Source organism: Aphelocoma coerulescens, chromosome 15 (assembly GCF_041296385.1).
Source record: "Aphelocoma coerulescens isolate FSJ_1873_10779 chromosome 15, UR_Acoe_1.0, whole genome shotgun sequence".
In the NCBI taxonomy this organism is placed as follows: Eukaryota; Metazoa; Chordata; class Aves; order Passeriformes; family Corvidae; genus Aphelocoma; species Aphelocoma coerulescens.
In genome coordinates, this window is record NC_091029.1 from 2,571,370 (window position 1) to 2,596,365 (window position 24,996).

The following is a 24,996-nucleotide window of genomic DNA, read 5'->3' on the forward strand; positions in this document are numbered from 1 at the left end:
TCCTGTTTTCCCCAATTCAGCTACAGCCAGCAGCAAACCCAGTTTCCAGAATGGATTTAAACCCTGTGTAGAAGGGTGAGGGCAGAGTGGGTGCAGCTGCAACCACATTTACCCATGACAGCCTCCCTCAGTGATTGTCCATGGATTCATCAGGAACATGAGGCATTTTCTGACCTGCTTACTGTCCTGTGGTGCACGTTCCCCTGTACAAAGGAGTTTCATCCTCCCATGTCATACACAGTGGATCGGTTCCATGCTTCTCTTTCACCTGGCAGAGCTGGTTAAGTACCAATAAAGGACTTGCCTGTCCCAGTGTCTTCACAAAAATGAAACCACTGCCCATCAGCTTCAGTTTTGGGTCACATTTTTCAGAAGTTTCAGTTTGTTGCTATTCCATTCCCGTGTCTCCAACACGGGACTGTTTTGTAACTAACATGTGGACATCTGGCCCACAGATAACCCCTCAGCCAGGCAGCCAAATGGGTCCCAGACAAGGTGTGTGCTCAGCTCAGTGGGACACCCATACACATGGTGCATTTCTTACAGCACTCACCAATTCAAAAACATTAATACAAAAGTTTATTTTCTCTAAAGAACAATTCAACACACATCTGAACTGCATTAGGAACCAAACTACAGAGAGCTGCTGGCAGCAGAGTCACAGGCACAAGGTGGCAACACCACAGCTTGTTCTGGAAATGCTGTCACAGCCCCGAGCTGCTGTAAGGGTAGGTCACACACCCCAAGGACAAGGCACGGTCACCTATCGGTGCTTATCATCATCTCTTTGCTTCTTGGTATCCCTCTCCCTGCTCCGGTCTCTATCCCTGTCCTTCCTGTCTCTGTCCTTCCTCTCCCTCCCCCTGCTCCTCTCCTCTTTGGAGTCTCTCTCACTGTCACCCCAAGCCCATGACCGCTCCCTTTCTGGCCAGCGTTTGTCCCTGCCCCTCTCGTGGTCCCGGTCCCTCGTTCTCCAGTCTCTTGTTCCCTCACGAGACCAGTTTCTTTTCTCTGATGATCCTTCTCCATAGAAATCATTTTTCATGTTTGGCAAATTGATGGGCTTTCGGAAAGGTCTGTCCCGTCCTCCGAACCGCAGCTGCCCGGATTCTTTTTTGCCTCCAAACCCACCTCCAAGCCTCCGGGGAATCCATCCTTTGAGAGTTCTTTCCAGTTCAAAGTCTACAAAGATCTCATGCTGGTCAATGACCAGCCTGTTGGCATCTCTGTGGGCCTTCAAGAGTGCACGCTCCTCTTTATACTCAATAAATGCATAACCCTTGGAAAATCCCGTGACCAGGTCTCGAACCAGACGGATCTTTCTGATGTCTCCATAGCGAGAAAAAACCTCCCTTAACTTCTCTTCTGTGGTCTGAAGATTGAGCCTCGCCACGAAGAGGGTGAGGTGAGGATCTCCCGTGACGCCCTTGTTGGGTACGTACCGTGCCAGCATTGCCCGCCATATGGCCCGGTCGTGGGGCTCCTCATCTGTGCCATCGATGCTGCCGGCCTTGAGGGGATCATACTCCTTCGCTATGGGGGCCCAGTCAGCCATTGTCTAGTGGGGGAGAACACACATGGCACAGGCTCACGGCTGTGTCAGCAACAGGCTGTGCAAGAAGCGCTTCCAGCACCGCTGCACTGTGTTCATCCAAAAATCCCCCGAAGTGTGACACACGAAAACAAACCAGCCGTGTCGCTGTTGTTTTGAGTCCACATGCCGGGACACAGCCGTGTCGGGGAGTCGGATCCAGCCCGGGCCTGCCCGGCCTGAGGGGCCCCGGCCTGAGGGGCCCCGGCCTTCCCCCGCGGGCCCGCCCGGCCCGACGAGGCCCCTCAGCCCCGCTCCCGCCGCCGCCTGTCCCCTCACCCGCCCGGCGCGGTGGGACGCGGCTCTTCGGGCGGGCAGGGGCCGATCCGCCGGGCCGGGGCAGCCGCAGCCGCTCCCGCCGGCGTCGATTTCAGCCCCTTTCCCCGCTCCCGGCCGGCCGGAGCCCGCCAGTCCCCCCGCCCCGCTCCCGGAGCCGCCGAGGCGGATGTGGCGCTGACGGAAAGGCCGATGAGTTCACCCGGCTCGGTGCCGGTTCCCGGGGCTGACCGAGAGCCCCTCGTCTCTTACCGGCAGCGGAGGGCGGGCGGTGCCTCCTCAGGGGAAGGGGCAGGGCGGGAAACGCCGCCGGGCCGCGGCCGCCGCCGTGGGAGCGCCGGGGGCGGGAGGGGCCGCTCCGCCCGAGGCCCCGCCGGCAGCGCCGCCCGGCCCGGCTGGGAGGGAGGACCGGGGTGCGGCGAGCATGGAGCGGGGCCGGGAGGGGGAGGAGGAGCTGGAGGAGGAGGAGGAGGATGAGGATGGCGGCCCGGAGAGCGCCCTGGAGAAGAGCCCGTTCCAGCTGACGGCCACGGATGTCTACGACATCTCCTCCGTGGTGGGCCGGGACCTGCTGCAGCTCCGCGCCGGGCCGCAGCTGCCCGCCGCCCGCGCCCGGCTGCAGTTCAGGATCGTCAGGGTGCTGGAGATGCTGGAGGCGCTGGTGAGCGAGAGCAGCGTGGCCGAGGAGCAGCTGCGGCGGGAGCGGGACAGCCTGCGGCGGGAGCTGGAGCAGCTGCGGGCGGCGGCCCGCGGGAGCGCCCCGCAGGTGGGTGCGGGACACGGCCGGGGCTCAGGGGACACGGGCCCCTTCCCCGGCACGGGCACACCACGCACGGGTCGCGGAGCGCACCCTGGACGACACTAGATGGGCCGGTGGATACTTGCGGTCTCTTTTGTGTCAGCAGAACGAGTCTCACAAAGTCACTTCCCGTCTTTGGCCATGAAAGCCTTGAAGCTCTTTCCTTCGGGGTGGTTACGGGTCGCGGTGCTGTGGATCCCTCGCTCCAGTTTCAGTGCAGTGACTGACCCGTTTTAGCTCAGGAACGGGCAGTGCCAGCAAACACGCACAGAGTTCAGAGTACAAACCCACCGTGTTCAGCTCTTGCACAGCACCGGCCCCATAGAAACAACTTGCTGTATGAAAACACTGAGGCTTTGTTACCCCGTGTGAGGGGAATGGATGTCTTGATCATTACAAAGGTTTTACATTAGGGAAGGCGAGTTCAGATCTCACCTCTCTGACACGGAATTTTGGTGTGGCATTAGATGGCTCAGCCTCTCTCATCATCTAAGAAAAATCTGATAAAAGCATCTTCTTGACAACTAAACTGCAATCTCTTTGGGATAGACACTTTGCTTTTAGCTGTGGTCAGAGCTTGTCACAATTGTGGCCTATACTTGACTGGGGAACACAGTCACCAAGGGAAATACAAAAATATGAAGAATGATAATTAACTGCTTGGAAAAAAATCAGGATTGTGATTAACTCATACTAGTTCTAAAACCTCCATATTTATAAAATCTGGAGTTTTTACTCTCTGAGTGGTGAGTTTTTTGAGAGGTTACAAGATCCACCACTGTTTATTTTACAGCCCAGCCTTGGACCAGATCAAATGGTGATAGACCTCACAGACCCCAACCGGCCCCGGTTCACATTACAGGAGCTCCGAGATGTATTGCAAGAGAGGAACCAGCTGAAAGCTCAGCTTCTGGTGGTGCAAGAGGAGCTACAGTGCTATAAGAGGTAAAACTTGAAGTTAGCAGGGAACTAATAACTACTAATAACAATTACTTCCTATCTGGAAAGCTTATCAGATGAGAGTCTTGCAGGTTTGGGCCCCTAAGTCAGGATAGGCACTGTCCAGGCATGTAAGTGACCTCTGTACTCCCCAGAACATACAAGTGAGCAAAGAAAAATGGGGGAACAATGAAGTCTCTATGCAACATGATTTTAAAACTAAACCCCCTTTTCCTCTGCACAGTTCTCAGCCTGTTCCCATAACTGCCCCACTCAGCCTACGCACAGTTACTCCCACTCCACACCCAGGCTGGGTTGTCGTGCACAGGAATTCATCTGTGCAGTCACAGCAGTTGCACACACACTGTGTCTACAGCCACACTACATACCAAAGAGCACGGGGGGTTTCCAGCTCAGCTTTAGTCAAAGTTTCCTTCCTCCTGCAGCGCGACGCTGGTTTATCTCCGGTCCATCACGCCCACGGGGGTATGGCACTGATCTAGAAACAGAATATGGAGCTCTTTCATCATTCATGATAAGATGTGGGGTTTTTAAGACCGCCAGCAGAGGGTTGTGTAAGGCCCTTGAACTGTGCAAAGCAAGTGATTTCAGAGAAGGGTTTGGTCTTTCTTGAAGGGAGAATCAATGTGAGCCAAAGGGTGGGATGTGGGAAGGGCCTTGATCTTGGTGCTACAAATTCATTCATCCCCAAGGCTCTCCTTCCTAACTTCTGCCCCCTCTCATCAGGTTGGATTATAATCTCTTTGGGTCAAGAAATTACTTCTTAATCTAGTCACAAAATGACTGAGCATATTAGATTTCAGTTGAGATATCTCAGCAGCACCTTTCTGGATACAGTGAGCCTGCCCTTTGCCTTGTCTGTAACAGGCAGGTTAAGCCAAGAAGTTACACTTAAATCCAAGAATGTACAAACTGCCTGACAGCACTTCCCCAGCTCAGCTGGATGCTTTGCTGTGTAGCAATGGAATGGCTTCTTGCTTTGATTTCCCAGCTGTTACACAGTTTAGTACAGGCCAAGTTAAAAATGTAACAGTGGGAATGCTTTCAGTTTTTGAGTGATTTGAGTCACAGTGCTGTGCACCAGGAGCAGGGCAGGGCTGCTTTTCAGGGCAAGTAATTTGTGAGGTTATCTCCTCATACAGTGTAATAGCTTAAGCCAAAACCCATTTTCCCTCTAAACAGTCACATAAAATCCTGATTGTAATTGTAGTAAAGAGTAATTGTGTAGGAGAAGAGGATAAATATATGTTCTAAAATGCCTTGTACACATTGGAAATAAGCTCTGTATAGCAGAAGGTAACACACATCCTCACAGAGACTGGTGGTGTTTGGGGGCTGCATTTATCATTATGATTTCTGGGTAGAAGTTACCATGCAGATGTTAGAGCTTTGCAGTGTCACCCCACAGCTCATTGTCTCGTTTATCCAAGAGGAGGGTCTGCCTCGGAATTACTCCATGCCTGGTGTCACACCAGTTTTTAAGTGCTCTGTGTTTTTATTTCTGAATCCAGTCGGGTGTTGCTTGGCTACTCTTAGCCTGCAGCTACTGCAGTCACAGGCTTTGATCCACTGAGCTCTCCAAATGAATGAGGTCAGCTCAGGACACGCTGTGAAAACACTGAGTGTGCAGGCTGGGAAAATCTAACCTGGTTCCAAGTGGGGAAAACACTCTTGGTCAAACTAAATCTGTTGGCTGGAGTAGGCGGTTACAACTTCTGGAGTGTAGAAACACTCAAGCAGGATAACAAAATCTAGTGCTGAGGCAAAGCCTTTCTTCTCTCCTCTGTAGGGTGGAAAGAGGAACAGGCACCTGCCTTGCAGGGGAGCTGGGAATCTCCCATCTGTTCCCAGCCTTGGTGGCTGCGCTGGAGGTACCACACATCTACCCCTGCAGAAATTCACCATTTGTGTCTGCACCCTCCTCTTATCCTTGGAGTTTTGCACAAATCCAAGTGTGATTACACTTCCCTTTCACCCCCATTATGATTTGCCATTTTTGCTCTGTGGAGTGTTCTCATTAAAGCATAACCCTGACACCATTACACTGCAGTATTTAGGGATAATAATTCATTATTTTCAGTTCACTACAAGGAAGAGGCTGGGCTGCCATGCCTGTCCTGTGAGCACTCATTCACCCATGTCCCAGCTGCCCATTGAGAGCTCTAACACCCATGCACTGTCACACTCTGCACAAACCCACCAAAAATAAACAAAACCATTTCCTTTCTCAGTGGGATCATCTCACAGAAAAGAGACCAAACTGAAGAACTGGGAAAAGAAGCCAGTGGCAGCAGTACTGGCACCAGCAAGGAGAGTGAAGAGAAGACAATCATCAAACGGCTGTAAGTTCCTCTGCACATTTTGGGGCAGAATTTGTGAGACCATGGCACACTCCTTACACAGTGAATCCAGGGCTGGATGCTGAATTTTAGCCTAATTGACTGGATATTGTTTTCTGCTCTCCCTGTAAAGTTAAAAACCTGATAAAGCAATCTCTTCCTGTGGAAAAAGCACTGCACAGGAAAACAACCTCCACCCAGGCAAGCAGGGAGTCACTTCTTTTCTAGGAAAAACAAGCATTTCTCAGCAAAGCAATTCAATACTTTACCCCCACACCCCCTGCCAGCTTCTCAGGGCTGTGCTATGGCAGCACCATGGCTGGCCCTGGAGGTTTGTTTACATTGTACACACAACCCATGAGCTTAAGCTGTGTCCCTAAAGTCCCCCAAAACAGCACATGGACAGGGCCAGCCCCCTGCAGGTTCCTTCTCTTCCAATTGTACATTATTGTTTCCTTTCTGCTATTGATTTTTTTTTTTTTTTAGGTTTTCTTTTAAACATGGAAAATGAGCATCCTCAAGGACTTAACTGCTGCTCTTGAGAATGGCACTGATGAGCCTTGAAGGCGTTGGGAAAGACAATGATTGGAAGAAGCAGCATCACTCCTACTGTAGAGAATGAGCAATCTCATTAAAATCATGTTGTATAATATTCTTTCAGAATAGATTTTACTCTTTCAGAAACTGTTAAAAGAGACTTTTTGTATTTCTTACTGTCAGACATTACCCACATATAGAAAATAAAACGTTTGTACAAAGGTGGGTTTTATTCTTATTAACAGAGCCTGTGATGATCTGTACCACAACATACTTATCCTGTCCAGCTATCAAAACAACTCAGCCCAAATGACTTTGCAAGATAAAGACATATTTAAGAGAGACATGCAATTCACAAGTGGCTGTTTGGGGGTGAGGTGAACAGTGGAGAAAGGCACAGCAAAGGAAGAAAAGCTGCTGCATCAGGCTCTGCCCACATGAAGGGCTGAGGTGCAGGCAGTGCTCAGACTGGAACAGATGCACCAAACATTTCATTTCTGACAGCCAAAGGTCTCCTGTGGTAGGCAGTTGTGTTTTGCATAAGCTCTGTTCTTTCAATCACCTGCCACAAGCTGTGTATTGGCCCCAGTAATGAGATTTAGCACCACTGGAAGCATATAGGGCAAACAGAGGAGTGGGAAAACAAGCTTGAAAGACACCAATTAGGTTCTCCATTTAGAAAGGTAGAATATCCAGAGCAGAAAAGTCTGAACAGACATAAAAGAAGCAGTGACAGGTATCAAACTGTGATCTTACTCTCTTCAGAACTGAAAGCCGGCTCTGAAGTCTTGATTCCCTCTCCTACACTGGCAGCATGAAAAATATAGGACACTTCACACATCTGCTCAGCTGCACAACGTGAATGTGGCTCAGCAGAAGGCAGAGCTCGGGAACAACTGTGTGTTAGCAAGGCAACAGCACAGATGGCTGACCTGAGCCAGCTGGTTTCGCCAGGGCACACAACTACTGAAGTCCTTCTACCATCTTCAAAATATCAATAAGCCTTGGCTATGCCCTCATTATTATTTTCTGGAGCATGGCAGCAGGGAAGGCAGTTCTTGCATTGCCTGAGCAGAGGCTTTGTGCACAGAAAAAATTAAATCACAATCAACAAGAGCCAGGATGCACCTCTGAGCTGAAGAGAGATCTTTACATGGGATCTGAACTCCATCCTCTTCCATGGTTTATCCAGGGATGTATTTTCCAATCTCCTTTAAAAAAAGCAGTTCAGCTCCCAACCCAAAGGCATCTTACCCTGTGACACCTTGTTAGAAGATGAAGCCTTCCTGTGAGGCACAGAGATAAACATCCAAATGACATGTTCCTGTGAGAAGTATATTGAGATAGATCTATAGATGTCTCTACATATATGTGTTCCTAGAAAAGTAAAGGATACATATGCAGTGCAACATGAGCTTTATTTCCATCCTCCAACGCAGTGCTACTCAATTACCAGTTAAGCTTTCAGAGAAGACATTTTATGTAAAACAGGGAGATCTTTCCCTTTCTTGTTTACAAAAGTGATGCTGGAGTACAGAGGTTTTAAGCTATTCAACCTGATAGAGAACAAGTAAATGTTTAAATAAAACAAACAAAAAAAATTTCCAATTCTGACTTAGGGGAAGTGCTCTAGTTTAACAGGACACTGTACACATTGCTGAGGTCTCCATTACTGAGACCAGAGAAAAGTCAGTGCCAACTCGGACAAGTTGGCCAACGAGGCTTACCTGAAACTCAGTACATGTAATGTAACAGGCCTCCAGTTAATTCTTCAGAAATGGGAAAATACCCAGGCTTGCTCTGATGAGTTTGCCTTGTGTGAAGCAGTGAATAATATAAAGCATTTAGTAGCTAATGATTTTCACAGCTTTCTTTCAAAATGCTCATGAACTGCAATGGAGACAGGTAGTATAGCAGCCACTTCATCAATAATAAATATATTCTTTATTTTACAGAGACATTGTCTTCAAGTTTTTAATTTAAAAAATACATCACTAAGCCACCTCTCTTGCTGCTGGAGCACACAACCAGGATGTTGTTGCTATCTGACCTATCACATAGGCAAGCATAAGATTGTCTGGAGGGCATTCAGCTGGAACAGCAGCGGCCTTCAAGACATGAGGAATAGAAGACATTAACAGAGCCACAGATCCCTTGCTGACATCTTCCAGCAGCAAGCGTGGCTGATGGCTCACAGCCATTTTCATCTATACACATGCCAAGCCTGCCTTGGCAAAAATTCCAACTGGTAAGAATTCATCTTTAACATAAAGGACCTGCATTGTATTGCCTGCCTATATCCCAGATTTGGCTCTCCAACAGTAACGTTCCGAACATCCACGAGATGCCAAGCACTCAACTCCCAGGTGAGACAGTGGGACCAGACTGTGCTGGACAGACCTACAGGACAGGCAATACGGAATCTACTTTCTTCACTGCATGAACTCCATCACTACAGTTTGAAGCTGCATATGAAGATGACTCCTATTTTTGGAACCACTATGCTCTACTTCAAGCATTCACAGTAAATAAATAGCTTCTGATGTGGCTAATTAGAATAAGAAGGTAATATAAAAATTTTTGGAGAGAGCTTTTACTTCTTTAAAATCCTCTGGGAGACAACTCCAAGAATTGGCCATCAACTATAAAAAGGTACCTTCTCAAAGTTTAGAAAATAAGTAAATGTCAAACATTGATTCTCATTGTGAAGTTCTATCTTCACATCTGTAATCAGTATCAACCCAGTCTATCAAAATCCATCCTCATTTGGCTGGGAGTCATTTCTCCAAAGAAAGCAGCCAATCTGACCATCCTTTTTTCCCCCCTCAGTGCCAGTGCATTTGGAGTCCATTGCCAACAGAATGTATGACACTGGAAAAACTGGATTCCTACCACAAATTATTTGAGAATGACAGTAGCATCCATCTCAGAGAAGCCTGTCAGCAGTGGGCTGTGAAAAGCAGTCTGACAGGCAGTCAAGCCACCGGATGACCAAGTCAGAGTACAGCAGTACTTCTGTCATAAAGCCAAGTTCAGCACCCCAAAGTGGAGCGTGAGATTTCCTTGCAAAAGCAGAAGCACAACCCCAGTGATTAAGTTTCTGTGCAAGTCTTTCACTGCTCAAGTGGCACTGGTCACTATGCAGAAGCATTCAAATTTTAAGGAGGGTTTTCCTTTTATGATACAAAAGTTTTGGCAATCTAAGATCAATTATTCAAGCCTGCCTGGAAAACTGTAATAGGTATTTAAATACTGCAAAGCAAAAAGGCAGTTTTTAAGGAGCTTGGAAGACCATAAGCAGTCCACTAAGAAAGCTGAGGGGAGTGAGGGCAGGAAAAGAAAAATTCACTGACTCCTTGTAGAACACTCAGTCCAAAAATAAAAACCCCAAAACAAGGAAGATGAATTAGTGTTTCAGCCATGGGTGAGCTTCAATGGAAGCTTTGCTTCTGTCTCCATAGTCGTACAAGAGTTCTTCACCTGCCTTAATGTCCCTGGAAGCTATGAGGATGAGATGAGGCACACCATCGATGTCATGGAGCTTGGTCTGACAATTGCCACACTTGCTGTGATTAATGAGCCTTCCCAGACGATTCGTTTCTTTCGTAGCATCGACACTGAAAGAGCAAGAACAGAACACGGGATTGGGCCTGGGACAGGGGCACGTTTGTGGACAAAGCCCAAAGTGCAAATCAGATCAAGAATGAGGAAACCACACGAGGCTTGAAAAATTAAGGAGAAACAGAACATTATTATGTTACATTACAGAACAACCATGACTACACAGACAGCCATAATATGGCAAGGCAGGGAAACTGAAACAACTCTGAGATTTTTAAGTTAGCACAAAACCCAGAAACTGAAATATTTGGACTGTTTGAGCTGCCTCTGTCCAGGAACAGCCGAGTCCAGATGTGAAACAAATTATAAAGCTTGGACTGAAGTGGGTGTCAGAGACTGGAGAAACAAGGACACCCAGTCACATCTGAAATAAATGTTTCTCTTCCAGGGAGTTTGTCCATCCTGCTTTTCAAACCAACTCCTCACAACTCAGATAAAGGAGTTCATTTTACAAGACAATAAATTCAGGCAGAAGACCACAGCAGACCTACAAGCCTCATCCAAGCAGATGCAACTCTCCACATATCTTGTTCTGTGCTTCAGAGAACAGGGCTTTGAGTCACCTACCATTCCTGATAGCCCAGGACACTCTTGGACCATGGACCATGCTCTGAAAGATTTCATAATTCAGAGTTTCCATTAAAATCAAAGTTTGCATGAAAACAAGAAATGAATTAGCAGTATTCAAAGCCTCTATCAATGGAAACTTGAGCTTACCAGTAGGTTTTGCTGAGGTACTGGAAGTAGTACATGTAGCAGCCTGTGGATGGGTCTTGAGCATACACAGCCTCTCGTTTCTTGGCATCAGTGATCTCGATGAGATCCCCATGATACTCAACCACAAATTCTCCTCGATTAAAATGTTTAGTAGCAATTACTCCTCTCCCTTTGCCATCGATGTAATCAATCTGTTGAGTTGAAAAGGAAATACTTTCTCATTTCCCAGCTGATTTACATCATTGCAGATACGGTGATTACTAGGAAATGATTTGTCATTAAAAAAATGCTGCAAAAGGAAATTTGTGTGTATTGCAGACAAAACTGCAGAAGCACAATGCATGGCATTGTGGAAGAAATGCAGGATGAGTTTGGGACACACCCTGAGTTACTGGGTAGTTGGACACAGTCTTCCAATCAAAAAACTTAAGAGTACATTTCTGTAAAGACTTTAAAGCCCCCTCAATATTTATGACTGAGGCCGCACGTACACATTCTTCAGAGACCAATATTGCTCATTCAAAAGGAAAGACAGAGTGTTCCAGTTGTCCTGAATTTTCATCAGAGAATTGCAGGGTTCTGAGACTGAGTTCTGCTACTCTGTTTAAATAGATTAACATCAAGATACTGTATAATAACAGGACATGGCTACTTAGGTTGGCATTATAGTTACCTTCATTCCTTCTTCTTTCCCACTTGTAATCAGCTCATCTATTTTCCTCCTTTCCTCAGTCTGCAGAATAAACAAGAACAAACAAAACCACAATATTGTTTGTTACTTTATTCTAGAGCTGGAAGGAAATTACCAGCCAGTGATACTCATTGTTCCAGACCATCTCATATTTCCAGCAGACTGAATGGCAGAAAGACAGATTTCTGCCCCCCAAAATAGCTAAGCAGCTAGATTCTGTTCTAAACTGGACCAGCATTTCCAAATTTTAAGCATGTTCTTAACATTACTTCAAGTGCACAACATTATTTGCATTTGGAATGGAAATCATTTACAGACAGTTACATACTTCCCCAAATCTTCAGCTAACCAGACACATAATAAGTAAATGTCATTTTCACAAGAAGCACTACCTCCAATTCAGATTTGCTCTTCCTGGAACTTCTTCTAACTGGGTAATAATCTGTCACTTTTCGGTTTGGTGTTCTTCCTTGCGTTCTAAGGGGTAAGAAAAAGAGAACACACACACATTTCAAACTATTTGTTAAGTTACACCTCTAGAGAAAAGGTATGTGCAAGAAATTTTTATTTCAGCTTGGTAAGTTGAAAGGTGATCAATACAAATCAGTGGTTTTTATCAGTACTCTTAGCTTCAAGCCACAGCTACATCCCCTTTCTTCCCCACACTATTTCCATTACTCCAGTACTGACTCTTGAACAATAAAAGTGAGATGTCATTGGAAATCAACTGAAGGTCACATTACAAGTCTGGGGCCCCCTGCGTGCCTTGCCAGAAGGCACTCAAAAATTTAGGTCACGAAAACTGCTTGGCAAGGAATTCATTAATGTTAGGTCACATTACTCTGATATCATGAGAAAGGGTATCAGCTCAGCCAGGAAGCCTCCAACTGTTCTGTTTCTGACAAGACACATTCCCATTTATCCACAGGAAAGTAGGTCTTAATGGCTCATTAATTTCTTTTTTCCATAGGTGATCAGCAAATACTTCACTTGTGACAGAACATACTAACCTTGCTTTCAGGACAAACAAGTCCTCTGCAAAGTAGATACTTCAATGCAGTTTTGGGGCTTTTAAAATGTGATATTTTTGAGAAAACAAAGAGCTGTCCTTTCACAATCCCACAAGTCACTTACTTTTTCCTTGGTCCTCGTTTTGCTTTAACCATCTTCTTCTGAGCTGGCTTTGCATTGGCCTCCTCAGCACAGTCTGCAGGCAGGGGAGTCTTCTGGGTTTCCACAGTTTCTTGCTTTTGATCAGAGGAGGGCACTGAAGGATTGCACCCACCTTCCTTATCCTTCTGGTCTTCTGTTTTTACAGCACCTTCAACTGTTTTGCCACCATTCTTTTTTCCTGGTGACAAGGAAATCAAGTAAGGCTCTGAACTTAGGGCCGACTCTACCCGAGTGCTTTAAATGAATTCCAGTAGTTTATACTTCTGTCAAATGAGAGAAAAAGGACGGCAGTGACCCTGCACTGTTGGGCTCAGCAGCTGTAGATGTTGGTAGCAAGTGGCCAGTGCCACCCAGACCAAATCCATGGGAGCTAAAGGGCTGGCACTGACAAGAAATCTACAGTCCCCACAACCAACATTTTCTTGGTTTTTTGCATCCTACCCCAATACAACCACATCCTCCTCCTCAGACAACTGACTCGGGGATAGGTGAGCGTGGTTTAAAGCTGAATAACGTTTTTTACGTAGAGTAAATCATCAGGTTTAGCAGTCCCATCTGCTGAGACAGATGTTTCAGTCTCACTGGAGAAAAGAAGCACAGCTGCAAGGCCTCAGCAGTGGGATAAGCTAAGGCCATCTTCACTTCCTTGTCAAAACTGGGGAGCCAAATTAGGAACTAAAGGCCCCAAGTTTCCAGAAAACCTGACACTGCCTGCATAAAGTGAGACTTAAAATACCTGCTTGCTAGATTTGGACAAATTACCAAGGCTGTTAAATGCACCTCTAAACACAAGCCAGATGGGTCTTCTTCCCCTTCTTAAGCGTACAGAACATTCCCATCTGGTCACTACAGTGAAGCACCCATGAAGCCTGGCACTCAGCATCCACAATTTGGGCTCCTCCTCACTGCTTTTATTTCTTCATGAACATTTTAGAACTGGGGGCAGTGGGAGCACATTTAACAAGATAAGCAATCCAAAGCTCAATCTTACCAGCTCCTTTCCTGTAGGTTTCCTTTAGTGTTTTGCCCTGACATTTCACCTCGTGATACATGACAGAGTTTTCTTCTTGAAGCGGGGGGCGAGCACCAGGAGCTTTGTTGGGATTCAGGTAGCTGTAGATTTTGGATTGACCAGTAAACACATTCTCCTAAAACAGACCCACACAAAGATCAGTTCAGCACAGAGATTCTGGGAACCTCAAGTTGACATCCACAACAGTCTGCAGCGACCAGGGCTGACAGCTGACTGTGCTGATGCAAATTACACCGTTTTAAGCATCACCCTCACTGAGGTTGTGATTTCTAAGTGAAAAAATAACAGTGCTGAGCACTCTGAGAACTTTACTAATGCAGACTCTCAGTCTGAGGGAGCTCTCACATAAAATGTGGCAGGATGGGGTAGTCATAGCCTCCACCCTTGTGCTTCACAGTATGAACTTTGGTGCTAAAAAAAAAACCCCAAGCCTGAGCTCCTCGGGAGGAAGGCGGCCTCAAAGAGCATGAGCCAAAAAAAATATGAATAACGCAGCAAAAATTGCCCAGGCCCAGTACAGAGCTCTCATAGCCAAAGAGGTATGAGCTACCCAGCTACTCTCAAGAGGTGTCAAATGTTGCCACAGTAAATTATATGCTCAACTGAGCAGCATAGAAGACAGGAATCAGTTTTACAGCCTACTTTGAGTGACACCTCTCAGCGAAGCATGAGAGATAAACAGTGCTATCTTTTTATCCATTATATGATACAAAAATAAAGTGTAAAAGTTGTTCATGGCAAAAAAGCCCATTAAAGAGTCTGCACAAAGCCCAGTCAGGAAAATGGCAAAACCCTCTGGCATGGCCAGACACCAGAGCCTGGGGTTTGTTCGCTGGCTCAGGCTCCAAGATGCCAACAGTGAGCAGTGTCAAATTTAGCAAAGATTAGTGGAGTCCTGTCACCTTTGCTTTTACAGTCTCCTGCCGCCTGGCTACGTTTGCCTGTGCAGTGTATGCCAGGCACACTGATTTCAACGGTGAAATATCAGTGTCTGGACAAACAGATGCAACTTGGCCAGAATCAGTTTTTCTTGGCTATAGTTTGACTCAACCAAAAGCAATTTTCAGACACTGCAAGCCAGTTAAAACGACAAAAATATGCATCCATTTTTTTCAGAAAAGTAAGGAACAAAGGGTCCCAGTAGTTAAAAAAAGACAGCTCAAATATAGCTGACTAAACAAATACCTCAGTATACCTAGTCACAGAGACACTGAAAAAGTAAACAAAGTACACAATAGAACAGATAGGATACCTTTAATAATTAACATAATCAAGAATAACAAACTTCCTATGTATATAATTCACACAAAATCAGACCAGTTAAAGGCTCAAATCTTACTCCATAAATAAACTTTAGTAAAGATTGAGATTACGATAGAACAGCTTGAGAAAAAGTAATCACATGGACACTCCCTGATCTCTAATATTTCTGAAACGCCTGTGAAAGGCAACATTTGCTTATTAAAAAATCAGGGCTTCAAAGCATAAAATACTATGAAAACACTCCGTTTTAACAATTGCAAGCAACGAACCCTGAGCTTCAAAGTCCTCAAGATTTAGTGAGAAATTTAAATATGGGCATTTTGGGAGAAAGCCCAAAGCAGTGAACCGCAGTCCACCTGCCAGCTGAGCCTTCAGGCTTTGAACACACCATGAACAGGAAACGAACAACTATTTTTCCAGCATAGCTTCCTCCCCTCATTCCCAGCTCCCTGCCTGCTGCGCTCTTGGCGCAACCGAGACGCCGCTGCCACGTCTTTGTCTGTGCCAGGCTTGAGACCCCAGAGAGCAGAGACTTTCTCAGCACAGCAAAACACACGAAAGGCTGCTGAGGGGCTCCGGGACTTGATACAATAGCCACAATTATTTCAATTGAGAGCTAAATGCAAAGAGACAAGCAGCCTCCGGCCAGCTGCCTGTGACAGAACTACAGGACGGGGACGTTGGCACGGAGGGAATGCCGAGCCTAGGGCCTGTCTGCAGTAGGGCACAGGGAAACACGGAAAGAGTCCGACTGTAGTTAAAGTTAACCGGTTTCTGAAAGATTTGAGGGGCCCCCGCAGCCCCGGGCCCCGCGGCTCGCCGGGGCAGCCGGCACGCCGGCTCGCCCGCACCGGGGGGAGCGGAGGGCACAGCAGACCCCCGGGAGCCGCCCTCCCCGCTCCGCCCGCCCAGGCCCGGGCACTGCTTACCCCGCCGGCCCGGGGGCGGCCGGGGCCCTTCCTCTCGGCGCTCTCGGGGCTTGCCTTCTCCACGCCACCCGCCCTGGTCTTGGGCATGTTCTTCCCTAGGAACAACGGGGGAAGATCGGCACCTGATCCATGTCCGGCGCTGCCGCCCGCGGTCATCGCCCGGCCGCCGCGGCCTGCGCCATGTTTAAAGGGCTGGATGCGGCAGGGCGAGCCGCGGCGGCCCAGCCCCTTCCCGGCGAGCTGCGCACACCGCGCGGGGGAGGAGTCCCGCCGGCCCCGGCTCCCCGCACCTCCCGGGAGGAGCTTCCGCGCCGCGGAGATGCCCCGCGCCGCGCGGGCCCAGCCCCGCCGGCCCCGCCGCACCCGGGCCCCGCTCCGCTCGCCTCCGCTCCGCCCCACGCACCTCCGGCCATGGCGGCGGCGGCGGCGGCCCCGCGCCCCGGAGCCCCCGCGCCGGGCGGCCCCGACTGTCCCCGCGGAGTCCCCGCCGCCGCCAACCGCCCCGCAGGGAGACGCCGCGCTACCCTTGGCAATCTCATTGGTTTAACAGCCTGCCCATCATCACTCTCAGGCATCTGATTGGCGCACGGAGCCATAACCCGCCCTCTCCCTGTCACACCGCGGTGACTGCGGCTCCCGGGAACACGGTTTAAATGTGTGCTCGCTGGGCGCTGATTGGCCCTTGCTGAGAGCGAGCAGCGCTCTGATTGGCGGCCCGGCAGGGAACGTCCCGCCCGCGGCCGCGCTGCGCCACGTGGGTGGGAGCGCGCGGGAGCGGGACCCAGCGGGGCGGTGGGGGGGGGGGGGGTGGCACCCCCGCCCTGTCCGCTCCGCCGGTGCACCGGCACCTCCCAACGCCGTCCCGCCAACGCCTCCTCCCTCCTGCACTTCCCTCGCAGCGGGGATTCGGCGGACCCCTCATCCTGGCGGGATTGTAAAGCTCTGCTCTGCGAAATTATTAGGCTGCTTTACGCAGTGTTTAGTTTAGATCTCCCTCGTTGAAATTTAAGTCTATTAGTTCCATCTTTCAAGCTTGCCTGGAGAGCAGGTAATACTCAAGCATTGTGCTAAAGCATCAAAGACCTTGTATAAATCCCCATTCCATAACGAGAGCAGCTAAAATATGGTAAAAGCACATGGTGGGACATCAACAGAACTGTCATTATCACCAGGAGAGCTGGAACAGTCTTCAGCATCTATTCCTTGGTCAGAAGCTGCCAACAGGACTAGTATAAACACTTGGAAATCAGGAAAGTACAATGGCAAAGAGTAACCCAGCAGTGAGGCAAGAGTGCACACATGTCAGGGGATCTGAATGGATGCCAAGTGGATACCATCATGGAAGTCAGGAAATCGCCACACAGGACTGCCCTGGTGCCCCATGATAAGTAGAACACTTATATTGAGCAACAGTGCATGACTCTTGTTTCTTCTTATCTGTGTTAGCCCTTCTGCAGCAAGGGCTACCTGTGTGTGCTCAGGACTTAGGGTGGTGGCACTTGAGCTGACCCAAGCGCTATCGCCACAGGGGTGGCTTCCCACCCAAGGCTTATCTGCAGCCACAGGCTGCTGCTTGTCTCTTGGGCATTCCCACCGTGATGTAAACAGCACCACATTCGGGGTGGTGATACAGCTGAAAAACATCCTTTCCCTTAAGAAGCAAAAAACCCTTCTCATCCTAAGCAAAAACTGCCCAGAAGGGGCCTCGTCCTTTCCAAGCTGTCCCAGAGCAGTTGGGGGCTCACAGGACAGGAATTCCGTGTAACTGCAGAGAAGTTTGAGAAGGCAACACATGGTTTCAGTCCACCCTCTCTTCTTTTTGTGGCAGCCTTGCATTCAGGCACTTTGGGAAAAGACAGAACAAACCCAGTTCCGCATGGGCACTGTCATTTGTTATGTCTTGGTCTTTGATCACCAGGCACATGAATTTTACAGAGGGGCAACCAAAACGCACTGGGTGTTTCCCTGTAAACTCAAAGCTGCAGCCAGCTGACATCCTCTGGACATCACATCCATGAATATCCGTGTCCACGAACACCCATGTCCATGGGGTTCTTCCATCAAGGCAGGTACTCCAAGCTCTCCACAAAAGCACCAGAGCAGACACTGCTCTGATTTTTCCACCCTAGTTCGCACTGTACTTATCACACAGCTCGGATGCAACTGGAAAAAAAAAATCTTCATAAATTACTAAGATGATTTTCTTCTCGCAGTAATTGGGAACACTCTTCCATGTGTCGTGGGAAAGCTCTGGAAACACCCTCATTGTGGTTTTGCTCAGCTGTTCGGGGTTGTATATTTTAAATAATTATTTTATATATGCATATTAAACAAAGCAACCGAGTTGGCATCGAAGCCGTGCGGGCCACCAGTAGAGGGCAAAGGAAGCCAAGGAATTCTCTTTCCCAGAGCAACAAAGAAAACAACGTCATCTCCAACTGGCCGCTGCTACCGGCGCGGTGGGATCACACTGAGTTAGCAAGACGTGTTGGCTTTACCCCTCAGCTGGCTGCGACCAAAAGCCAGAGCCGAGGAGAAGCTGAAATGTTAAAGGCTACAATCCAAAAGAGTGTGGCTGGAGCCGCCCGTCAGCGTGACTCAGGACCCAGAGCAGCACATGGCAGAGAGAGCGCTGCCGACTCCCGGAATCCAGAGGGAGCAGCGCGACTCCCGCTAGAACCAGCGCTAAAACCCAGTGACCTAAATATTCTCTCCCGTAGTGCCGCATGAGCAGCTCCCGGGAGCACCACGTTTTACTGCGGAAATGTGAAATTGTTTTGTGGGGGAAGGGAAGGAAGAACGAGCGAGGCGTTGATTTGCTCAGAAAGGAGAGAAAATCTTCAAGGTAAATCTCTTCGGTCTAGATGAATACTTCACCCAGTTAAAAAAAAAAAAATCTTATTTTATCTTTGAATTCATTGTTTCATTTTCTCTCCAATATACCAACAAGATGCTTGTTAAATATTCCCACCTGAGAGCAAGTTCTCACACAGCACCTGTCATATTTGCAATTAAATAAATATAGCATCTACACACATTTCTCGTTCACAAGATGAAATCCCTACAATTTGTGCTTCAGCCACTAGAAATCAAGTAAAAACAATCCCTGAGGGTAACTGCTGTGTATTACATTAAGCAACATCATTTTATAAAGTCACAGAGTAAAATGCCAGTAGGTGCTAACTGCATTTCATAAGATTATAAAATATAATTACATTCAGAATTGTATCTACCGATGATTAAAAAAAAAAAAAAAAAACAAAAACCCTGACTAGAGAGTGCAGTGAGATCCGTGAATTACATGCAAAATTCTATGGAAACAGAGTCCTGCAGACAAATCTGCGTGTGCTAATTCCACGCCAATGGAAAGCAGCATTTCCACCAGTGGGATTACTCACCTATTCCAGTCGAGGATGATCACAAACGCTGACAGGTAACTCTTTTCAATGCAAGACATCAAAACCCTCACTTTCTTGTCACAATTCTACAGAGCTGCTGAGATTTAATGTTCGGTTCAGCACGTGTGAGCTGTACTTCATCATGCCTTCATCTGAAGTGTGCAGAGGGCAATAATTAAGATAAAAGCTGCCATTGAAATTGTTCTTCTCGTCTCTGGCCACACTTGTGTTGTCTTTTTCTCCATCTGAAGCATCACTGATTAATCTGAATTACTTAAATCAGTTTAATTAACGTTGCTTGGTCTTTAAATAGTTTAGCCTTAATCTGTCTAATCTTTTATTGGTTATATTAATCCCTGTTAAATTTGTCTAATGATAAAATAAGCAAACTTGCACGAGAGTGAATGAGTAGCACTGAACATTTGAAGGAATTTCATGATTGCTCACATTTCATCTACATCTGGCTCAATTCTAAGTGTGAAAGTTCTTACAAATCTTCATGTTCTTACACAACTGGGAAAGCATTTTATTGGAAGATTGTCTCGTTTTTAACAAGTCTTCTCAGTCTGAGGGCCTCCAGCGCTAAAAAGATGTCTCCAAACGTGAAACTATCATGAGGGGTCTCCAGATTTTCACTCACTCTTTGCACCAGGAAGTTTCACATTAGCAGCTTGTAAAATATTTGCAAGGGAAAACTCATCTGCCAGCACATCCCCACGGGTGCGGCATTCCCAGGGTGGGCAGCAGGGATGTCCCCCCGCGTTCTCCTGGGGGAGTCCGGGAAGCCCCTGTGAAGGAACACCGCAGGGTCGCGGCGCTGTGAGGGGGCGGAGGCGGCGGTGTCCTCAGGGTGCGGGAACGGGGTGCGCGGAGCCGCCAGCCGCGGCGGGATGGGACGGGATCAGGGGGCCGCCTGAAGTGAGACGCATTTACCCGAGCGGGGATAAGCTGAGATAACAGGGTTTCCCCTCACGCCGGCAGCCCCCGGGGCCCGAGCCCCGCGCCCGGCCCGGTCCCGCCGCTGCGGGGCCGCTCCCGCCACCGCCACCTCAGGCGGAGGCGCGCGCACGGCCCCTCCTCCCCCACCCCGCGCGCGCGCCCGGGGTCACCCCCTCCCCGTGATGCAGCGAGAAACGCGAGATCTCGCGAGAGCTCCGCCGCTCTGCCGCGTTCTGGCCGGCAGCCGCCATCTTGGGGAGCCTCGGTCACGTGACCGCTCGCAGCGGTTCGCCTCCGCCTTCCCCTCCCCCCACCCCACCGGGAACCGGGCCCGGATCGCCAAGGCTCGACTGCAGCCGCCGCCCTGGGGCGGGGCCCGCCCGCGGGGACGTCGCTTATTTGAAGGACGGTGGATACGGCGGGTTTTTTTGGGGGGGAGGGAACGGGGAGCTCGCCGCGTTCCCGTTGCTGAGGGCAGGGAAAGACCGAGGCGCGGCATGTCACGTGACGGGGGGGCGAGCGGGAAGCGCGCGCCAGGGCCCGGCGGCGGCGGCGGCGGCGGTGGGAGGGGGGGGGTGGGCGCGAGACGGCGGCGGCGGCGGCCACGTGACCGGGTAGGCCGCGGGGCGGGGGGGTCACGTGGTGCCGAGCGCGCGCCAGCGGCGGGCGGTGGCCGGCGGTGTCACGTGGGCGGGGAACGCGCGCGGCGCGGCGGGGGGAGGGAGGCGCGGCCCGGGTCACGTGGTGCGGGCGGCCCCCGGCCCCCCTCCCCTGTGAGGGGAGGGAGGGCAAAGATGGCGGCCGTGAGTTAGAAAGCGGCGGGCGGCGGGGCCGGCGGCGGAGACTTCCACGAGCCCGCGGGAGGATCGAGTGCGACAGAGAGTGAGTCCCACGCTGTCCTTTCGCCAAGCGCCGTGTCTCTTTGGCCACCTTGGGCCCCTCCCCGCGCTGCGGGGCCGCCCCGGGGGTTTCCTCCCCTCAGCTCCTGACCGGGGCCCGCGGCGGCGGCGTGGGGGTGTCCGGGGGGGGGACCCGCCGTGCTGGGAGCGGCTCCGCGTCTCCCTCGGTGCCTCAGCCCCGGGAGACTGTGCGGCCGCCCCCGCGAGGGTCCCGGTGGGCTGAGGGCGGCGCGGCGGGCGGGGGAGGCGCCGCCGCCGCCCCGGCGGGGCCCCGGGTGTCCCGCGAACTTCGTGCCTGGGGGCGTGCGGGGGCGGGCGGCGGGGCCCCCCGGTTCTGGGAAGCGCTTCTGTAACGGGGGCGGGCGCGGCGGTGGGTTTGGCCGCCCCCCCGCCGCATCCCTGCGCGGGCAGAGCCCCCCGGCCCGGCCCGCGCCTTTGTGCGCTCTTTCCGCGGCTGGTGATTGTTGAGGTTTGAAATGGAGAGACGAGGCGGGGGGGATGGGGGGGTTTGATTTATGGTGCCGGAGCGGCTCCGAAAGCCGCCGTGAGACGGAGCCCTCCCGCCCTTCCCCGGGATCGCGGTGCTGTTGAAGGGATCTTTAAAGAGGTGACGGTCTGGAAACAAAAAGTCTCGCATGGGACAGGATTACGCAGCCGATTCTGGCCCAACCCGGAAGTTTATGTCGGGAACACGTGTTGGTGGGAAGGTGGCGAGGCAGCAGCCGCCGACCCCCCGTCTCTCCCGTCACCTCCCCCGGGGCTTCCCCGCCCGGCCGAGCCCTCCGGGGCCCCGCTGCTCCCGGGGAGCTGAACCGCGGCGACAGACACGGCCTCAAAGTCCAGGGACTCTTAACGAGCGCACCTCAAACAGAGGTTGCTAGGGTGAGTAATAGTTTAACGTAGAAATGCCCCTACTGTCTGATGGGGAAGAGGCCTTGTGGGTCTTTCTTCTGGTTTTTTTAGGTTGTTTCTTTATTATTTTTAGCTAACCAAGTTCCACACTGTGTTTGAGAGTATAAATTAGAGCTGTTGTACTTTTTTTCAGGTACTCATAGGCTCTTTCTACGTGTTTGATACCTGTTAAAGATGAGGCAAATTTTGTAAATGCTTAAAAAAAACACAACCCCTTGAATTTATCTATTAGGTAACTCCAGAGTAAGTTAAAAAAAAAAATTAGTATGACCAAACGACACAGTGCAAAGTTAGGAATTAACTCAGTGATAGACTATTTGGCTTTAGACTACCAAGGTTGTGTCTAGATTAAAATGATTTAAAAACATACATAAGTGTTTTGCAAGCTGCCCTCCGCCAGAACTGAAAATCTGTAGTTGATGATGTAAAGCAAAAATTGAAATTGTGTAACAGCATGACATTTGAGTTGGTATTCTGTATCTACCTCACAGCCATGAGATGTTACATTTGTACGCAATCTTGATATTTAGAAATAAAATGTGGGCAGTTTGTCTTTTTGTCCCGACTATTTCTTTGGTTTCAAAACTGGCTGAGAACTATTGTAAAAGCCATTGAAGCAGGTCGTGGATATAGGTAATAGTGCTTTGAGACACACCTGGAACTGGTTGCTGGGCTAAAACTAAGGATCTTGGTGCTCACATGCTGCTCTTAGTTCTTTGAGTTTTTACTTCTTAAAAACTTTTACTACTGGCCAAATGACCAGCTCCAGCCTTTTAGTCTGAAAGTTGATTTCATGCCAAATTATTGCATTGTTGAGTCTTCTAATATTTTCAAAACTCCCGAATTTCACATCTGCAGACTGTGTAACATGACAGTTGTAAATTTTGTAGAACAGTCATTAAAGATCATTGAGGCAGAGTCGAACTCCACAGCACCCTGAAGTGTCCCTCATGTCCTTGAAAGCTTTGATGTTTGAGCAGTAACCAGCCTTGGAAAAATGGGAATGGTTTTTCTAGGATTGGGGTTAACTTATGATTTTTGTGAAAACAACTTTGTGCATGTAAATGCAAAATTAACTACTAGTCTTGAGGTTAAGGCATGGAAGGATGAGTGAGTTCATTAATTAGGGCTTTGCTCTTTGATTGGATGGTGACTTGGAGAGGACCAGAAGGGGTTGGGTTGGTTGGGTTTTTTATTGTTACCCAGGTTGCCTTCTGGAGCCAAAAGCTGCAAGATGAGCAGAACCCACGTGGATATCCAGAGAATCCTGTTGGGTGGGATGGGGCTTAGCAGCCCTTACACCTCTGCTGTGAGAGGCTGCAAAAGGAGATGTGAAATTTTCAGGTCAATAATAACTCACGGTTTAGACAGGCAGAGAATTTGCAGGGCAAAGCTGTCTATTTGTGTGATATTATAAATGGTTTCCAGTATAGTTCAGGTGACATGCATTCCTCAAAAAGGCAGTGGGATAAACCTTTCCAGTAAAAGAACAAGAGTTGCTGAATGCTGGTTGTGTCCCAGGCAAGCATTAACACCCAGTTGGGTACACCACAGAGCCCAGGTGTCTGAAGGGCTTGGGAATGGCTGTGCCTGGTTGATTGTGATGTTTGATTTGGACCAACTTATGATACTGTAATTGATTATGGTTTTTAAATAAGTACTTTAGGCATGCAGTGTTAAAATGTGTAACTCACAGACCTAAAAATCAAAAGGCTTTTCATTGTTTGGGATTCTACCATTATCTTTCTCAGGGGAAGCAGAGCAGGTTGCTTGACATGTGTTTTAGAATCTTTTTTTTCTTCTTTTTTTTGTTTTGTTTCTTTGTACCAAAGCTAAAATGGAAAGAGAGAGAGAGCCAGGTTGGCATGGATACATGACATGATATTAAACATGGCATTCTGGTTTTGTATCTTTAAATCAGGAATTATTTACATAATGTGCAGTGATCACAAAACCTTCTCTTTATCAAAGTTTTAGGCTATATTCTTCATCAGGAGAGCACTTTACAGAAGTGTTTTGGGTGTTTTGGTAGCCCTTCTTGAAATGGCAGCAGTTTGTTTTTTCTTGAAACAAAGAAAATAATTAAGATACTACTACTGTTGAAATTTTTTAAACACATTTTTTTAGTTTTATTTAATAGGCTGATTCTTGCTCAGTGACATTGGACTACCTCACTAAACATAGACAGTCTTATCTGCAAGATTCTACATGCTCAAAACAGTCTTTGAGTGATGAAATGCTCGGGGAACAGCTTGTAATATTCACAACTTTTTAATAAGTAATTTCTTTTGGAGATTTTGAAGATGTGGCAAGCAGGTCCTTATATAGTATTGCCAAGGCTGAGCTGCAGAGCTTGATAAAGTCACTTTCACTTGTGTTAACTGAGGAGCCTCCTACCTTGCAAGATTATGGAGCTGTTTCAGCCTGATAATGTTTTAAGCTTAACCACCATGTGCTACAGAAAATAAACTTAAGTTACCACAATGCAGCTTCTCCTGTATTTTTTTTCTTCCTCATTTAATTTCCTTGCTAAATTAAAATGGGGAGGGTGGGTAGCATTGGTGCTTGGAAGCTGCACAAAGCCTAAAATTGGTGCTAAGTATTCAGTGACTTCTAATGTAAAAATTCTAGAAGTTCAGAATTCCTTTTGTTCCAAACAAAGCAGCTTTGTTCCTACTGTACAGAAACAAAATAAGTGAAACTAGTCAAACTTTCATTGTCCAAACTGACAGACAAACAATTGCTGTTGTTTTACTGAGCTTTTTTGCTGGGTTGTGAGCAACCATGAATTTTTAAGACTTAAAATTGGGATTATCAGGAGAGAGGTGCACCCGGGGGGATTTCTTACATGAAAACAGCCCCACTAGAAAGCAGAGCTTCTAAACTGGAGATACTTACTCTGAAATTGTAGGAATTGCT

The 24,996-nt window shown here is 48.7% G+C and overlaps 4 protein-coding genes across 9 annotated transcripts in view; 2 read left to right on the forward strand and 2 right to left on the reverse strand.

The window, feature by feature from the left end:
• Positions 1-556: 556 nt before the first annotated feature.
• SNRNP35 (small nuclear ribonucleoprotein U11/U12 subunit 35) lies at positions 557-4,012 on the reverse strand. 2 transcript variants are annotated; one of them, XM_069030645.1, is made up of 2 exons: positions 3,995-4,012; positions 557-1,558 (listed from the first exon to the last, which is right to left on the reverse strand). In XM_069030645.1, exon 2 carries the CDS (start codon positions 1,553-1,555, stop codon positions 764-766), a length of 792 nt encoding a protein of 263 aa, XP_068886746.1. In that variant the 5' UTR covers positions 1,556-1,558; positions 3,995-4,012; the 3' UTR covers positions 557-763. The 2 variants fall into 2 exon arrangements, with proteins under 2 accessions (XP_068886746.1, XP_068886745.1); XM_069030644.1 differs by lacking the exon at positions 3,995-4,012 and adding an exon at positions 2,120-2,202.
• RILPL2 (Rab interacting lysosomal protein like 2) lies at positions 2,275-8,103 on the forward strand. The gene is made up of 4 exons (XM_069030646.1): positions 2,275-2,633; positions 3,460-3,611; positions 5,858-5,968; positions 6,452-8,103. The coding sequence occupies exons 1-4, from the start codon at positions 2,292-2,294 to the stop codon at positions 6,474-6,476; spliced, it is 630 nt and encodes a 209-aa protein (XP_068886747.1). The 5' UTR covers positions 2,275-2,291; the 3' UTR covers positions 6,477-8,103.
• KMT5A (lysine methyltransferase 5A) lies at positions 3,995-16,539 on the reverse strand. 3 transcript variants are annotated; one of them, XM_069030638.1, is made up of 9 exons: positions 16,333-16,539; positions 15,930-16,024; positions 13,696-13,852; positions 12,666-12,882; positions 11,924-12,008; positions 11,514-11,573; positions 10,841-11,031; positions 9,987-10,119; positions 3,995-4,104 (listed from the first exon to the last, which is right to left on the reverse strand). In XM_069030638.1, exons 1-9 carry the CDS (start codon positions 16,523-16,525, stop codon positions 4,078-4,080), a joined length of 1,158 nt encoding a protein of 385 aa, XP_068886739.1. In that variant the 5' UTR covers positions 16,526-16,539; the 3' UTR covers positions 3,995-4,077. The 3 variants fall into 3 exon arrangements, with proteins under 3 accessions (XP_068886739.1, XP_068886738.1, XP_068886740.1); XM_069030639.1 differs by lacking the exon at positions 3,995-4,104 and adding an exon at positions 10,691-10,733 and having other exon boundaries at positions 10,035-10,119; XM_069030637.1 differs by lacking the exon at positions 3,995-4,104 and having other exon boundaries at positions 8,424-10,119.
• Positions 16,540-21,035: 4,496 nt separating this feature from the next.
• SBNO1 (strawberry notch homolog 1) overlaps positions 21,036-24,996 on the forward strand; it is a 31,620-nt gene continuing 27,659 nt past the window's right edge. For 2 of the 3 annotated variants that reach the window (XM_069031319.1, XM_069031321.1), the window contains exon 1: positions 21,036-21,148. The gene's annotated coding sequence lies outside the window, so the exon portion shown is untranslated. Of the gene's footprint in view, positions 21,149-21,506; positions 22,048-24,996 lie in introns of those variants that run through there. The other variant, XM_069031320.1, reaches the window with a different exon arrangement.

Bases quoted from the DNA above. Each gene is read 5' to 3' on its own strand.
- SNRNP35 (XM_069030645.1), bottom strand. From the start codon at position 1,555: ATGGCTGACTGGGCCCCCATAGCGAAGGAGTATGATCCCCTCAAGGCC.
- RILPL2 (XM_069030646.1), top strand. From the start codon at position 2,292: ATGGAGCGGGGCCGGGAGGGGGAGGAGGAGCTGGAGGAGGAGGAGGAG. The intron at 2,634-3,459 runs GTGGGTGCGGGA...TTTATTTTACAG, and splicing joins CCCGCGGGAGCGCCCCGCAG to CCCAGCCTTGGACCAGATCA. The intron at 5,969-6,451 runs GTAAGTTCCTCT...TTTTTTTTTTAG, and splicing joins AAGACAATCATCAAACGGCT to GTTTTCTTTTAAACATGGAA.
- KMT5A (XM_069030637.1), bottom strand. From the start codon at position 16,525: ATGGCTCCGTGCGCCAATCAGATGCCTGAGAGTGATGATGGGCAGGCT. The intron at 13,853-15,929 runs GTAAGCAGTGCC...GGTCTGTTTTAG, and splicing joins GCCGCCCCCGGGCCGGCGGG to GAGAATGTGTTTACTGGTCA. The intron at 11,032-11,513 runs GTAACTATAATG...TCAACTCAACAG, and splicing joins GGAAAGAAGAAGGAATGAAG to ATTGATTACATCGATGGCAA.